The 17,420-nt window shown below is 44.1% G+C and overlaps 1 protein-coding gene across 5 annotated transcripts in view; it reads right to left on the bottom strand.

Annotated features, from left to right (window-relative positions):
• Positions 1 to 657: 657 nt before the first annotated feature.
• Positions 658 to 17,420, bottom strand: part of tp73 (tumor protein p73) — a 363,488-nt gene continuing 346,725 nt past the window's right edge. For all 5 annotated transcript variants that reach the window (XM_055659706.1, XM_055659704.1, XM_055659708.1 and 2 more), the window contains 5 exons: positions 13,701 to 13,825; positions 11,872 to 12,017; positions 8,891 to 9,047; positions 7,932 to 8,025; positions 658 to 6,997 (listed from right to left, as the gene is read on the bottom strand). In XM_055659706.1, coding sequence (XP_055515681.1) covers positions 6,695 to 6,997; positions 7,932 to 8,025; positions 8,891 to 9,047; positions 11,872 to 12,017; positions 13,701 to 13,825 — 825 coding nt within the window. In that variant the 3' untranslated portion in view covers positions 658 to 6,694. The remainder of the gene's footprint in view (positions 6,998 to 7,931; positions 8,026 to 8,890; positions 9,048 to 11,871; positions 12,018 to 13,700; positions 13,826 to 17,420) is intronic.

Raw genomic sequence — 17,420 nt, 5'->3', positions numbered from 1 at the left:
GTTACCTGATAATGTACAGTATTTAATGCTAAGGACAGCATTGTGACCAGAAAGAAGATGATAGATAATTACTGTATATAGTAATGCAGCATAGAAATAGGCCCTTCAGCCCAACGTGCTCACACCAACCAACATGCCCCATCTATACCAGTCCCACCATATCCCTCTAAACCTATTCTATCTCTATACCTGTCCAAATATGTCTTAAACCTTATGACAGTACCTCCCTCATCTACCTCCTTCTGCAGCTCATTTCATACACCCACCAACCATTGTGTAAAAAAGTTACTCTTCAGGTATCTATTAAATCTTTCCACCTCACCTTAAACCTATGTTCTCTGGTTCTCAATTTCTCGGGGCGTCTATGCTCTTATTCTTGATTTTCCTACTCTGGTAAAAGACAGTGCATTAATACTAATGATTTAATACACCTCAGTAAGATCACCCCTCGGCTTCCTGCACTCCAAGGAATCAAGTCCTAGCCAGCCCAACCTCCCCCAGAGCCCAGCCTCGCATGTCTTGGCAACATCCACATAAAACTAATTTCCCAGTTTAAAAAAATCATTAAATCTCTGGAATGAAAATTGAAATTTGTTAACATTGAAATTGTCATGGAGGAGCACCAGCAACGGAAAATAAATGATGGAATACTGATAAACTATGTCACAAAGTACAGGATCCATGTGCTTTATTGTGATACAAAACATCTTGAGACATAATTTCAAAGGATACATTACAAATAATTAAAAAAAACTAGACGATTACAACTGGTTTGGAGTATGATAACTATTAATACTGGCTTGAAAAAGCATTAGTTGACATTGAAACTATTAAAAAAATTATTTAACATTTAAAGCCATAAAGTGCTTTAAATTGCTACTATTCATAGGGGTTCACACAAGTGCCCAAATTGTCATTTTACAATGTCCAAAAATTTATCACTGAGAGAGAGAGCTCCTAAAATTATGAAAGCACAACATTAGAAAGAAAAGTTGTGGATTATTTCTGGGTTTTGCTGCTGTGGGTTTTCTGTATCTTAAATAAATCTGGAATTAAATAAGCAGTTTTTCATCCCACTAACTGCTTATTGTGCACTGGCAACCTGCACCACTGTATCTTGCCTAGTTACGACAGTGAGTGATGTGGAGGCTAATTTCATAATACCAAATGTGACAACGTTTGGTTTGTGAGATTAGTGATGGGGAGCGGAGTGAGCGGTGTGGCGGTAGCCTATCTGTGCTCTGCTCGCTAGGATGGATGCTGAGCTGTTTCATCTCTTCAGTTCGTGACGGGGGCTGAGACTGCATTGTATAAAAGTGTCCTTTGTGAACATAGAATGATTCCTGACATGGCAAACAATTAGGCCTTGAGATTTAGAATGAAAAATAATCTAAATGGAACAAGCCAAATGTTGAAGGGAAGTTTGTTCGTGCAGGAGAAGCTCACGTGAGGGGGCTGCAGTTTGCAGTTTTGAGAAAGGGATGATAAATAAGAAAATGTCTTCCCTGGAAGGTTCATGAATCTTTAAAATTCACCACAAAGAAAATTGCTGAATGTATTCAATGTTGAGATTGATATTAGGCCTGAGAATAAATTGAGGGTGACAGGGAACAGGCAAAAATGTGGGGCTGTGGCCATGATCCTCAGCCAAATATTACTGAATAGCAGAGCACCATTTGATCTGACCTGCCTTTTTTTTCATGTGAACCATGTAATCTCAGGGATGAATTGTAATCAGTTGAGAAGGTTATTTATGGCATTGGTGATGGCAAGAAAATCTGATCGAATTGCCTGTTCAGTGGCGCCTGTATGATTGGCACCCACTATCTGATCTAATAAAGAATCACCGCTTGACCCTGAGATACAGGCTAACACAACGTCCCTTGAGTTCAGCATCTTCGAGGTACATGGGGAGATAAATGGTGAGAATGTGATTGATTTAAAAAAAAAGACCCTCTTGCTTTTTGTTTCACTTGTTTTCATTCTGTGAACAATTCCCCCACTTTGAAAAGAAGTCAATGTTAGCTATTGTTTGATTCTCTACTGGTTAGTCCAGAGGAAATCAGGGGCTGTTGGCAGCTAAACGGGGTTGGACTGGGTTTAACAGGTGCTTGCTCATGTTCTTGCCCTGAAATCGCTGCTCTCTTCAGTCAGAAGACAACATTGCTGCCATGTTTACATCTGCATTCATGAGACAAATCACCTTTATAATAAACTGGTTAAAATCCCTTTTATAATGATTATTTGTGGGAATCAGAGACTTTAATTCCTGAATCACAGCCTTGTTAGTTGCTTAGAGCTGACGCAGATACAAGCCCCATGGATTTTGTATGCATTAACAAATCTTGTGAAAGGCTGTCACATTAACTGACTCAGGTTGCTCTTTGTGGTGGATTGGGCAAGTGGGTCACCAGCAGTGTTAAAATAGTACAGTGAAAGTTTAGCTGTGACTTGTTAACCAGTTGGGTATGAATGGAACACAGAGCAAGTTAAGTGCTGCCCATTCGAGTGCATCGTGTTCAGAAAGCACTGACTCCTGAACAAGGAAAGGGTAAGTTAATCGTCTCTGATGCACTACAGCCAACAGAAAGACCACAGTGAACATCATTAAAACATTGCAGGTAACATTTCACACACATTTTGCAGAGTTTCCAAATATCTGCCCAGTTTGTATTTTGTTGAAAGACACTTCCAAGGTTTTGTAATTTATCTTCCCTTTCCTTTAAATCAAAAAGTTCCAGGTACTATGTGTGCTCTGTAATAAGTTAACTCTCAAATTAACCTGGAGTATCAGAGAATTAAAGATTTATCTCCTGGACCATTACAATTCAACTCATGATAACCAGGGCTCTAAAACAGCATTAAAAATAAATGTTTGAACACTTTTTCTGTTAATAGCAAAACTGCCAGGGAAGTGTGTAGGGCAAAGAGGAGGGTATAGTTTCACTGGCATGGCCATGTTAGTTGACCAGTGGCCGGGCACCTATCTGCTGGGGTGGCTCTGTTATCAGCTTTAACCCAGAGGCTGGAGCATACCAGAACTACACAGGTTAAAGTAAGAGCTGCCATGCACCATGCTTCACATCAGTGCGTTTGCAACTGGCCAGGCGAGATTTGTGGCAGATTGGAAAGATAGCCTGTCATCCTCTGATGTTGACTGCACTGGCTGTGATTAAAGCAGCCAACACATTTCTAAAATGCAGGTGATCATCTGATTTAAAATAAAATACACAAGCCAACTTTCCCTCCTTAATTTCCACCTGGGTCCAATGCAGTGGAACAATGGTCTACTGTTGAATCTTCCCAAGCACCAAGTGAAGGCCAGGACTTGAGGCCAGGGTCACACTGCCTCACCCACTCAACACTTGTCTCCCTCTGATTGGGTTGCCCATTCCAAAGTCTGAAAATACACAGTATCTTGGCCAGCAAAATCACATGGTGCTCATTTGTCTTCCCGCAATGTGACCCACTGTACACTGACAGCACCTTCTGTAGTACTTACACCCTTTCCTCAGTGTTTCATCTCAGGAAATAGACACAAAATGCTGGCGTAACTCAGCGGGACAGGCAGCAGCTCTGGATAGGTGATGTTTTGGGTCTCGACCTGAAATGTCACCCATTCCTTCTATCCAGAATTGCTGCCTGTCCTTTTGAATTACTCCAGCAGTTTGTGTCTATCTTCAGTGTAAACCAACATCTGCAGTTCCTTCCTACACAATACTTCCTGGAACTCAAGTCTTTTCCACAATGGGACAGAAATAATGGCCACTGGCTCTAAATGCAACACTGCAGCATTAATGCTGTAATTGACTGCAACGGTTGCAGAGGATTGAGGAACATTTCCTCTATTGGTTCATAGGGGTAGTAGAACTGCCTTGCCCTGCAAGGTGAGTACATCACTAAATACATCCAAAAGTTATATATATATATTTACATATTGTTTAAAAACAAATGGAACAACACACTTTCAGTGAAAGCCTTGGTAAAAGTTTGCTCAAGAGCTCGCAATTAAACAATTTCAACGAAAAAGAAATTTACATGCATTGAAATACCTGAAATGAACTGAGCTGGAAACAGGCTGGACCTGATGTGGGAACCAAGGCAAGGTAGTGGGGGTGAGGGAGGGGGGTGTCAGTAAGTGGTCAACACTGAGCCTTTGCACAAAGACAACAAATGGACAGTTTGTGATTTCCCAACAGTTCTGGCTGTATCTGAAGAGGAGGAATTAATGCTTCAAGTCGGTGACTTCCTCTGATGAGAGCTCATCAATCTGAAACATTGACTGCCTCTCAGCAAATGCTGCCCAAACAGCCGAGGATTTCCAGCAATTCGGCTTCAATTTTAGATTTTGTGTGTCAGCGATTTTCTTTTGCTTTTCATGTCTTTTTATACATTTGTTCTTGATTGACTGTCCTCAGACAAAACATCTTCTGATGCTTGTACCATTATTAAAATGAATGTTAACATTAGAAGTAAGTGCATCCTTGGCTGTAGAAAATGACAGAGCCAGTCATCCAGCTACAGGGTTGACTACTTCCCCCTCATCCATCTGATGCATCATATTCTATCATGATTACACTGGAGCTGTCTATATTGGTGCCAGAATTGCCTTTTCACAATGGCACTGCCCTTCTGGGGTTCCCCTATGTGATGCTTACAGTTCATTCAAGATGAGGATTTTTTATTATTAGGTAGAAGTGTTAGCCAAGCATGGAATGACAAATTAACGCATCACAAAGTTTGGGACATCACACTCTGGGGCATCAAAGAAAGGTTGGAACATATATTACAATTATACCTAATGTTCCATGAAGAATGGGTGTGGGGAGGAAGTTCACATTCGAAACTGAACTCGAATGCTGGGATTTGTGGGCTCTGGGCGAACCTTCCAAGAGAATCAATAAATTACATTAAACTGAGTAGTCCCTATTGGTTACACATTAAAAACAGGCCCTGTCTCTGTTAAAGAGGAAGTATCACATACATTTATACAGGCATTAAACTTAATGAAACATCCAAAGATGTTTCACTGGAGTAGCAGAGGAAGATTAAACACTGAGTATGGCTTCACGACAGGAATGGAAGGGCTTGAAGGCCCGTTTAAAGATATTAGCTTCAGTTCGAGGCATTTTGATCTAGGATGAGCTTCCCAAGTCTGGATCCACGATCCATGTATGAAGGGCAAAGGCTGCAGCATGTTCAGAATGTAGCTGGGATTGGGATTGAATTCTGATGTGGAACTGGGTGTTGCTTGGCCGGCTGGTGAAGAGAGGTGGTGGTGTCAAATGTGAAGATATGAACAGCACAGACGAGGATTCAGCAACGTGTGTTCAATTAACACAACAGAATGTTGTCGCAGGAAAAGCGCAGGTTGCAGGATGGTCTGGATGTGTTAATGGCTCAGGACTACAAAACAATAGAAATTCCTTTTGGATAATAGGAAACAGTAGCAAACTGGCAGGAAATGTTACTCTCTTCCCTCTCTTTTCCACTAACTGCCTTGGAATAAACCAGAAGCTGAATTCTGCTTCAAACACTTCCAACTTTGTCTCGATCAGCCTGACTTGATTTAAACCAAGTGGAGGAGAGGAGGGGAGAAGTTTAATATTTCTGGTGTAGATAGCTTACAGGGACTGGAATATTGGGCAGCCAAGTTAAGGATGGATTGTATTGAGATTAACACTTGATATAATACATTTAATGATAGCAGATAAATTGATGTAGAAATGGAAACCAATTAGAGATTGCAAAAGGAAAAACAAATACTCGTGAGAACTATTGAAATCTTTGGAAATGTTTGAAAGGCCCTTTTATTCCAGTTTCTAATTCCACACAAATAGTTTAACCGGACTCTCTCTTGATAAATTCTAGTGGACTTGCTGTATCTTTACAGCATTTTAATTTTTAAACAAAACCTGCTTGAGTCATAGAGTGCTATCATATTTTAATGAGCCATCGAACTCCTTGCTACAATAACACAGAAGTACTCGGTTTTATCCGTACACCCAGTACATAGGCTTCCCCCATCCTTCCTATTTCTGTCTGTCAACCTTTGGGATGGATACCTCTAAGACTATTTCCATGTGTAGTAAGCCTGGAGCTTGAGAAAGGGGACAGCTCCTCTCTTAACTGAAAGGCCGATAATATTTCAATATCTTGGTCACATCATCAAAGATTTCCTGTAATATCAAGAAATCAACAAATATATAAATACGCAAGTATTGAGTGCAGCCAGACCACTCCCCTCTTGCAGTCAGTGCAGTGTACTGACAGTCCTGGTGAATGTTGAGAATATTCTTGGCCTTCCCGCAGTGTGTGAGCTGCACTCTGATGGAACATGCAGCATCGGGTGCAGTGAGTGGTGCTGGGTGTGGGGATATTGTCTGATTGGAAGTGGTGATGTGGGGACAGAGGGCAACGCGAAAGAGAAATAACATTTAGCATTCAGGTTAAGTCCAAGAAGAACAGCGATGCAATGACCTCACATTTGATTGATAAGCAAAACCCCTCTGTTCTGCAAAGTATTCAGCGTGCCTGTGTGTGGAGCAACCAGAGAGATTGTTTGTAGCAGTACAGCAGCGGTCAGCTGGAGCGTGTCACCAATCTCCCTCAGCCTATGTTACAGCAGTCAGTGATGTGAGCAATTGGAGATGCTGTAGGGCTTCTTGTTTTCTTGCTTTTCCCTTTGCCACACTTAGTTTAGCTCGCTCTCAGTAAACTCCTCTTTGATTGGAGGTTTGCGTGTCTTACAGTCAGGTAGGTCGAAGCCAAAGTCGCCCCAGTCGTCGGCCCGGTTGGGAATGGTGATGGTGTGGCGTACGCGGAAATGCACGGCCTCCATCACCCGCTGCCGCTGCAGCTCACCGCTCATGGTAGCCGTGTTGTTGCCGGACCGGATCAGCTGCTGAGAGCTGTAGTCGTGCCCCTGTTTGAACTCCTGAAGCCCTCTCCAAATCAGAAGCCTGTACTGGTCCGGAATCTTCAATGCTCCAAGATCCTAAAGAGGAAGAGATGGACGTGTTTAAAGACTGTATATAGAGTGGAACAGCATGTTTCAAATTCATCCTTGTGGTATTGCCCATCCCCAGCTGATGGGTCTTCACATGACACAGTGGCAGAGCGGAGTGAAATAGAGACTCCTGCTGGAAAATGTGGGTGAGGCTGGGGTCTGATTGAGTGATATCACTGTGGTTGGGTAATCTTGCAACATTCACTGTCTAGATCTATATATGAAACAATCTAGCAGAGCTGGAATGTCATCCACAGACATGTACGTACCTCCATCTGACACAGGTTATCACTGGAGGCAGGCAGGCATTCCCAGTTGGGCTACTACAGGGGGAGATGTTGGAGATCATGCAAAGGGACACTGACACAATGCAAATGACCACATGGCCATTCTGCTCTAGAGAATACGATCAGAAAGGGAGCAGAGAAATAGGGGGATAAAAAACATCAGTTAGAGAAATAGAACATGGTTTATTTACAGCAGACGGGTCAAACATTATTCTGATCAGAGCAGAGCTCTCTGGTCGTTATATGGCAAATATAATGTGTACCTGGCCCATCGAGACCATACAACCAGGAATCTGCTTACAGGCCGTGTTGCACCACAGCAAATGGAGGTTGTAGTGGGAGAATTAATGTCAGGAATGGGCATTCCTGCTCCTGATCACTATCCCCTGTTCCTCTGCTGGGCTGTGTGCATTTTGACAGCATACAAGACTGAGTCACTGTGGAATCACTCCATGTGCTAGGAAGTTCCACACTGAATAACCAAACAGGTGTGGGTTAGATTAAAGGGCAAACACTCCTGAATCCCACCAACCCACAAGGTGCCAGAGACATTGTGAAATGTGTTACTTTTCAAAAAAGGAAGGACCCAGTTGTCATTCTCTCCATTTAAAACACACAAGTATTGTAAATAGTACCTCAATGGAAAGGTTCTGCAAGTGGTACATAGTCTGCAGCCCTTGTGAGGTGAAATATTCCAGACAGTTAAGGCAGCCCAGACCTGTTAAAAAACTATGAAAGAAAATTCAATAAATACAACAGTCATAAAATTGGAAACTGGCAACAGAGAAAGAGGCTGACTCGGAAACTACAGGTTTATTGAGCTCTATGGGCTGGTCAAAAACTATGCAAAATAATTGACCAGAGAATAATAAGGGTCCATTAAAAATGTTACAGATTACTGATCATTACTAAATGAACTGGGCACCTTTCATGACAATGTCTACTCAACCAACACCTACATTAGTTATTTTTACTGATCCAAACTCCCCTATTATCTCAGACTAATCCACATCTACCAGTTACGTCCGATGCCTTTTCCAGTGAGATTTAATTCACCTTTGATCGTGAACAGTGAATGTTGGCGGCCTTGACCTTTATGGACATCACAGCCAAACCTGACTCACCACCTACATGTGGTCTGTTTCCAGCAAAAGTTGTAGATTAGTGAGCAGGAGAGAGAGAGCTGGTAACCCTCTCCCGATCCTGAATGGGGAGGCCTCACTGCCGTCTACACCATCACCACCACTGCCTTGGCTGGGATTGGCTAACAGGGTGCATCAAGTATTGCACCAAAGGCCTTACTTGCTGAGCTACTCAGTGGATTAAAATGCTGAGTGACTGAGAAAGCCACATCTGGTTTTCCAAGACAAAATGAAAAGACAAAACTAGTTATATTACTGAGCAAGCACAGGTGATTTCAGATTACATCTTCATTTACCTGTTCATTGCCAAATTGTTTTCACTATTGGCCATGACCCGAGTGAACTCAGGGGGGGCACTGAACAGGTTAAATGATATCCATTCAGCAAAAAAAACAGTGCACATGACCTTGGTCAGCATGAGAATAGGTGGTGTAAGAGCGGAGGCGGTTTACCTGACGAGACCAGGGTCTGCGTTGTAGGGGGGAGGAGGGGTGCAGTGTGAGGCAGGCCCCATGCCTGTTGGCTGAGAGGAATTCCCTCCATTCATGTTGCCATTGGTTGGTATGTGATGGTGGTGGTGGTGATGGTGGTTGTTCATTATAGACGGGCCTGTCAATGGAAGCACAGGAGCAACACTGTGAGGACAAATTCAATCATCATTTCTATCGTTGTTGATCTGTTTATTGGTAATTAGTAATATTGCCCAAAATTGTTCAGTTTACAAATGCGAAAGGTCGGCATTACAATCTGCAGTTACTTCCAAGCATTGGGTAGAAAATTGAATCTTAGAATTTTGATTGAATGCAGCATATTATTGTTGTGCTACACAATTAAAAAGTGTAAAACATGATAATAATTATTTTAGACACAAAAAAGCTAGAGTAACTCAGCGGGTCAGGCAGCATCTGAGGAGCTGGAGTAACTCAGCGGGTCAGGCAGCATCTGAGCTGGAGTAACTCAGCGGGTCAGGCAGCATCTGAGCTGGAGTAACTCAGCGGGTCAGGCAGCATCTGAGCTGGAGTAACTCAGCGGGTCAGGCAGCATCTGAGCTGGAGTAATTCAGCGGGTCAGGCAGCATCTGAGCTGGAGTAACTCAGCGGGTTAGGCAGCATCTCTAGAGAAAAGTAATAGGTGACGTTTCGGGCCGAGACCCAAAGTCTGAAGAACGGTCTCGACCCAAAACGCCACCTATTCCTTTTCTCCAGAGATGCTGTCTAAACTGCTGAACTACTCCAGCATTTTTATGTCTATCTTTGGTTTAAACCAGCATCCAGACAGAATAACTATTTTGTCATTCTGAAAACGTCATTGAACAGTCACTGTAAGTTACATGTTTCCAGCATTAAACGTATTGTGACAACAATCTTTGTGCAACATTTCAAATTAATCCATGTTGTTCAAGGACCACTACATAAAATACTCACCCTTAATGTATTCACCCTATACCCATCATGATTTTGTCCTGCTTTATAAGGTCATCACTTAGCCTACTGCAGTCCAAGGAATAAAGTCCTACCCTGCCAAACCTCTCCCTGTAGCCCAGGCCCTCTAGTCCTGGCAACATCCCTGAAGTGCACATGTTTTTAGTCTGATAAACAATCTTCCACCACCACCATTTGCTTCCTCCCATGAAGCCAATTCGGTATCCAGTCAGCTTTGGTCTCCCTTGATCCCATGCGATCTAACCTTCCAGAGAAGCCTACAACGCAGAACCTTAGCAGATGTCATAGAAACATAGAAAAATAGAAAATAGGTGCAGGAGGAGGCCATTCGGCCCTTTGAACCAGCACCGCCATTCATCATGATCATGGCTGATCGTCCCCTATCAATAACCCGTGCCTGCCTTCTCCCCTTATCCCTTGATTCCACTAGCCCCTAGACCTCTATCTAACTCTCTCTTAAATCCATCCAGTGATTAGGCCTCCACTGCCCTCTGTGGCAGGGAATTCCACAAATTCACAACTCTCTGGGTGAAAATGTTTTTTCTCACCTCAGTCTTAAATGGCCTCCCCTTTATTCTAAGACTGTGGCCCCTGGTTCTGGACTCGCCCAACATTGGGAACATTTTTCCTGCATCTAGCTTGTCCTGTCCTTTTATAATTTTCTATAAGATATCCCCTCATCCTTCTAAACTCCAGTGAATAGAAGCCTAGTCTTTTCAATCTTTCCTCATATGACAGTCCCGCCATCCCAGTGATCAATCTCGTGAACTTATGCTGCACTGCCTCAATCACAAGGATGTCCTTCCTCAAATTAGGAGACCAAAACTGTACACAATACTCCAGATGTGGTCTCACCTGAGCCCTATACAACTGCAGAAGAAACTCTTTACCCCTATACTGAAATCCTCTTGTTATGAAGGCCAACATTCCATTAGCTTTCTTCACTGCCTGCTGTACCTGCACGCCAACTTTCAGTGACCGGTGTACAAGGACACCCAGGTCTCGCTGCACCTCCCCCTTACCTAACCTAACCCCATTGAGATAATAATCTGCCCCCTTGTTTTTGCCGCCAAAGTGGATAACCTCACATTTATCTAAATTATACAGCATCTGCCACGCATCTGCCCACTCACTCAACCTGTCCAGGTCACCCTGCAACCTCCTAACATCCTCTTCACAGTTCACACTGCCACCCAGCTTTGTGTCATCCGCAAACTTGCTATTGTTGCTCCTAATTCCCTCTTCCAAATCATTAATAAAAATGGTAAACAGTTGCGGCCCCAACACCGAACCTTGTGGCACTCCACTCGCCACTGCCTGCCATTCTGAAAAGGACTTGGTCACTCCTACTCTTTGCTTCCTGTCTGCCAACCAATTTTCTATCCATGTCTATCTACCCTGTCATCTATCCATGTCCTGCAGAGGTCCATAATGACATCTACCCTTGTCAACCTTTTTGGTTACCTTCTCAAAAAACCCAACCAAAGTTGTAAAATACAATCTCCAAGGTATAAACCATGCCGACTATCCCCAATCAGCCCTGGTCTATCCAAATACATATATATATATTTTACCTTTCCTATTTGTCCTTCTTAAACAAATGACCAATCCACTCCAATCCTCTGGGACCTCACCTATCCAGGGACAATAGTATGGAGGTCACGACAATGAAACTCCTTACTTTCTCAATTTTCCCACAATCCTAAATATTGAATAATCTCAATTTTTTTAAAGCTTGGCTCCATGCCTTAAGGTTGTCACAATAATATCAATCAAAATGTTGCGACATATTGATAAAAGAGAGAACGCTGTGATGAAAATTGAAGAGCTGTAGAAACACTGAGCTGGGCTGATGTGTTGATTCTGGGCTTCAGAACATTGTTGGGGTCACTGATGGGATGAAAGAGGATAGACATTTCATTCCCAAGAAATCCTGATTCCTGACATGAAGAGGCACACAAACACCATGCAGAATGTTCATGCATAGTTACCAATGTGTCCGTGGCTGGCTGAGGTACTTGGACTGTGTTGGGAAGGCTGCCCCACCAGCTGGTTGACAGAAGGCAGTTTGTTCATCATATTGGGTACCTTATTTGTAGGCGGTATCACCGTGCCATAACATGACGAAGCCTGCTGCCTGTTCAAACCAAACACAGAATTTAGAAATGTTTGTGCTATTAGGAACAAAAATTCACCCCATGCACGACACAGCCACAAAGATCTTCTGACTATTCTCATATATACACTTAGCAAATCTATACAAGAGTATAATATAGGAATGCAGAGAGCGGGAAGGTACAAGCTTCAATTTTCATGCTATATCAAGCAAGAGAGAGACATATAACCAGAGCAATTGCCAGTCCTGAAGATGATTCATATCATTAAGCTGTTCCATTTTGGCTGGGTATGCAGCAACAATACATTTGCATTCCTTTCCTGACTCAGTCTGGGTTTGGTTATTATGCAGTTAATGATGTGGCTGTGAGGGTGTGATCTACATGATATCTTGTTTCTCACATCTTGTATGTTTTTAGGTTCTGTGTGAGGAAAAACTGACAAAGGCCGACCACCAAAAATGGATTCTGATGCCTAACTAATGAAATCAGCGAGAACATTTGGGAGTGAGGGAAGTTTAAGTATTAACCTTTGGTGGAGTTTGCCTGTTCTCCATGGTTAGTTTAGATATACAGCGCGGAAACAGGCCCTTCAGCCCACCGGGTCTTTGCCGACCAGCGATCCCCGCACATTAACACTGTCCTACACCCACTAGGGACAATTTTTACATTTACCAAGCCAATTAACCCACAAACCTGTATGTCTCTAGAATGTGGGAGGAAACCAAGGATCTCAGAGAAAACCCATGCAGGTCACGGGGAGAACGTACAAACTCCGTGGACAGCACCCGTATTCAGGATCGAACCCGGGTCTCCGGCAATGCTGTAAGGTAGCAACTCTACCGCTGCGCCACCGTGACTGTGTGAGTTTCCTCCAGGTACTCCAGTTTCCTCCAACATCAGTATTGAGTATAGAAGTTGAGAGGTCATGTTGCAGTTGTACAAGATGCTGGTGAGGCTGCATTTAGAGTATTGTGTCTAGTTCTGGGCACCATGTTATAGGGAAAATGATGTCAAGCTCGAAAGGGTGCAGAGGGTTTACGAGGATGTTGCCAGGATTAGGGGGTCTGAGCAATAAGGAGAGGTTGAGCAGGCTGGGTCTCTATTCTGTGACGCACAGAAGGATGAGGGGTTATCTTATAGAGGTGTATAAAATCATGAGAGGAATAGATCGGGTGGATGCACAGTCTCTTGCTCAGAGTAGGTGGATTGAGGTCGAGAGGGGAAAAGATTGAATAAGAATCTCAGGGGTAACTTTCTCACACGAAGGGTGGTGGGTATATGGAATAAGCTGCCAGAGGAGGTAGTTGAGGCAGGGACTATCCCAACGTTTAAGACGCAGTTAGACAAGTACATGAATAGGACTGGTTTGGAAGGATATGGGCCAAACGCAGAGAGGTGGGACATGTTGGCTGGTGTGGGCAAGTTGGGCTGAAGGGCCTGTTTCCACACTGAATAACTCTATGACTCTATGATGCTCTCACAAATGTTAATTTGTGGTTAGATTAAATGGCCATTATAAATTGCATTTGGTGTGTGAGTGTGAGAATGTTAATGGGAATGTGGGAAAGATTGGTGTGAGATTTTATACATTGGTTTCTAATGCTGATGTAGATTTGGTGGGCTGAAGGACTTGTTTCTTTGCTGTATGACTTTATAATTCCATGGCACAGTAAACAAAGAATGGTAAGAGTCTGAGTACTGACTGGCGTTGCACCATTTGCTGTTGCTGCTGCCGGTATGAGTCAACAAGCTGCTGAGGTACCAGTTCCATCAGCTCCAGGCTCTCCTTGATCTTCATGAGGATTTCAAAATTCTCTCGACCTCGTACCTACAGCAAAAGATAGAGACCATCATATATATGCATTACTGCTCCGCTTCTAAGAAATAGCTTTTGTTTTCCACCAATTTTCCCCCATCTAGGTTTAGTCAGACAGCATAAACAAGTTAATGCCTGTCCTCATCCAGGCATAGTTTTCAATAGGACATCACTGTCCAAGGGTCTGATGTTTTCCCACGCCTGGAACTAAATGCAACACCCACCCTAACCGCAACCATGGCTGAAATCATTTAACTAGCAGAGTTTACTTGTTTTGAGAGAATGAAATCAAATTGTAGGTGCAACTCATACTGAAGGAAAACTGGAAAAGAGTTGTCAGCCTCCAGAACTGTAGCATTCTTGATAAAATACATACAAACTGAATTTCATCATGGGACCAAATTATAGGATTTGTAATATTGCAACAGAGCCCCAGAGCAGAAAGGAACACCATTTGCAGGTCATGCATCTTGATCAGCGTGGGTGAGTTGGGCTGAAATTCCTCGTATGTCGCAAAACATATTTGGCTAATAAAGTAGTATTATTATTATTATTATTATTATTATTATTATTATTATTATTAAAATAATAAATGTCTTTGTATAGCACAATTAAAAACAACTCAAGTTGACCAAAGTGCTTCACATCAGCGCAGGTGCTAATTTGATACATACAATGGTAGGCAGACCCAACAATACATACTTAAACTGTTTACATCAGAGGGGCTCTAAAACGCTTGGGAATAGAGATCGTTTTTGAGTCTTGACGATGGTGGGGGCAGTTCTGATGAGGAGCGGGATGCTATTCCACAGTTTAGGTACTGCAACCGCAAAAGCGCGGTCGCCCCTGAGCTTAAGTCTAGACCACGGGATAGTCAGTAGCCCCAAGTCGACCGACCTGAGGTACCTAGAGGTAGAATGGTTGGTTAGAGGATTTTTGATATGGGGGGGGGGCAAGCCCATTAAGGGCTTTGTAAACGAATAAGAGGAGCTTGAAGTTCATTTTGTACCATACTAGGAGCCAGTGGAGAGAGGCCAGGATCGGGGTGATGTGGTCCCTTTAACGGGTACCCATCAGAAGTCTCGCTGCGGCGTTTTGGACCAATTGCAGACGGGACAGGGATGATTGGCTGATACCAGTGTATAGAGAGTTGCAGTAGTCAAGGCGGGAAAAGATGAATGCGTGGATGATTTTTTTCAAGGTCGTCGGATTTGAGGAATGATTTGATTTTAGTTATCGTGCGGGCTGGAAGAAACCAGCTTTTACCACAGTTTGACTTGCTTGTCAAACTTTAATGAAGAGTCAAATATCACACCAAGAATTTTGACGTGCGGTTTCGACTAAGGACTTCCAAGGCTGCCTGTTATCATTTTGATGGGGTTGGAGGGGCCAAGTAGGATGACCTCAGACTTGCTCTCATTAAGTTGGAGGAAGTTCTGAGCCATCCAACATTATAAACCATCGAGGCGGTGCATGAGGCTGTTTAAATTAGACCGGTTGTTGGGTTTCAGGGGGAAAATCATTACAGGTGCACAACCTTTGATCCGAAAGCCTTGGGACCAGACACTTTTCGTATTTCAGAATTTGTCGGTCTTGGGAATGGAAATTTTTTAGCGTAGACTTTAATGGCTGGCTCAGTGGTAGAGTGCTCGGCTCATATCCGCAAGGTCGCGAGTTTGCGCCTTGATCCCGGCAGTTACTCGGTCGCGAGTTTGAGTCTTCAATGTCGGTTTTTCTTGCAGAATAAATGTTTGTATGAAATGCAGTGTAGGAGAGGTGTACTGACTGTGTGGGCAGAACTTTGGAAGTGATTTCCCACCAGTCTAAAAAGCCGCTGTGTCTCCCTGTCCCTGGGATAGCAGGGGGCGATCAAACAGCACAATACCCCCCTCCGCCTCCAACTCCAGAGGAATCCGCTCCCCGATGGGCCGCTACGGCGACAAGTGGCAGTTTGCCCACAGCCCGAGCTGCGCCACCCCAAGAACACCTTGCACACCATCAGCTTCTGCCCCTACGTGTTCCTCTGGAGTTGGAGCGGGGCTGGGCTGGAGTTGCTGCTGGCTGTGGGTCTCTGGGATCTCCGTGCTTGCAGTGGGCCTGGGGGTCGCTGTCCCGTTGGTCCTGACGTCTCCGGCCACCCCCCTGGACTGGAGCTGAGACTGGGAACTGTACCACCCTTGCCCCCTCCCTCTGCAACTGCAAACAACCCCACTCTCCTGCAAGGGCGGTACAGTTCCCGGAGGATGGCAGGTGGCCGGAGACGTCAGGACCAACAGGAACCCGCTCCCCGATGGGCCCCTACGATGCCCCGAGCTGCGCCCCGTCATCCGCAACCCAGGTTCCTCTGTAGTTGGAGCTGGGCTGGGCTGCTGTTGGCTGTGGGTCTCTGGGATCTCCGTGCTTGCGGTGGGCCGGGTGGTCGACGTCCAATTGGACCTGACGTCTCCGGTGACTGCACTGACCAGCTGGCAGCCATCGCCGACTTGAAGACAGTGCAAAGCCCCCGCGCCGGTGCAATGAGCGGGGAGCTGGAGAGGGGAGGGAAGGGGGTCACACACATGGCCGGGAAGCAGAGGGGTGTAGGTGGGGTGAAACTGAAGGGAGCGACAATCTACTGCTGCCTGCACGCTGTTAAAAAGTTCCCACGCAAGACTCACGATACACTGTGTATCGTGAGTCTACCGTGGGAACCTTTTAACTCAGGTAGCAGCATATTGTCAATTATTAACCCTCCCGCGCAATATACCATCATCTTCTCTTTTATGAATGGGGATTTAGTTCCCCTTTCTTCGAGGACCGACCGGAGGTTCCGCTGTCACCTCTGCGGGCCGCCCTCGGTGAACGTTTTCAAGGACCTTTCTTCAAGGACCGAAAAAATGTTGCTATTCGGAGGTTTTCGTTATTTGGATCGTCGGATAAAAGGTTGTGCACCTGTATAACAATTATTATTATTATAATAATTTTCTTCGAAGACATACATGTCGTTTTTCCAAGGCGACGGACATGTGACACTGGAATCCTTTCCATGACTAAATTGCACCAGTGATTCTCTCGTAATATCCTTGGGCTCATTCCACAAACAATTCTGAAGCTGATGCACTAATTGGCACTTAACTAGTAGCCATAAGTTGTAAAGCCTTGAGGATAACAGGTCTGGGGACAAGACTTGTCAACCTGTTGTAGGTCTGCTCTTCTGAGAATGGGAATCGGGCACTTTGTAGGGGTAGAATTAAGCCATTCTATCCCTGATCTAAGAAATGCTTGTTTACTGACATTAGGAATTGCAAAATTACCTTTTGTTAAATGCAAGCGTTCTTGAAAAAGGGATTGCGGATCTTGATATGGAATTATATCAACATGCGAATGGTATGTTAGCTTTCATTGCAAAAGGATTTGAGTATAGGAGCAGGGAGGTTCTACTGCAGTTGTACAGGGTCTTGGTGAGACCACACCTGGAGTATTGCGTATAGTTTTGGTCTCCAAATCGGAGGAGGACATTATTGCCTTGGAGGGAGTGCAGAGAAGGTTCACCAGGCTGATTCCTGGGATGTCAGGACTGTCTTATGAAGAAAAAGACTGGATAGACTTGGTTTATATTCTCTAGAAT

This window comes from Leucoraja erinacea, chromosome 30 (genome assembly GCF_028641065.1).
Source record: "Leucoraja erinacea ecotype New England chromosome 30, Leri_hhj_1, whole genome shotgun sequence".
In the NCBI taxonomy this organism is placed as follows: domain Eukaryota; kingdom Metazoa; phylum Chordata; class Chondrichthyes; order Rajiformes; family Rajidae; genus Leucoraja; species Leucoraja erinaceus.
This window is presented reverse-complemented; position numbering and strand designations above follow the sequence as displayed.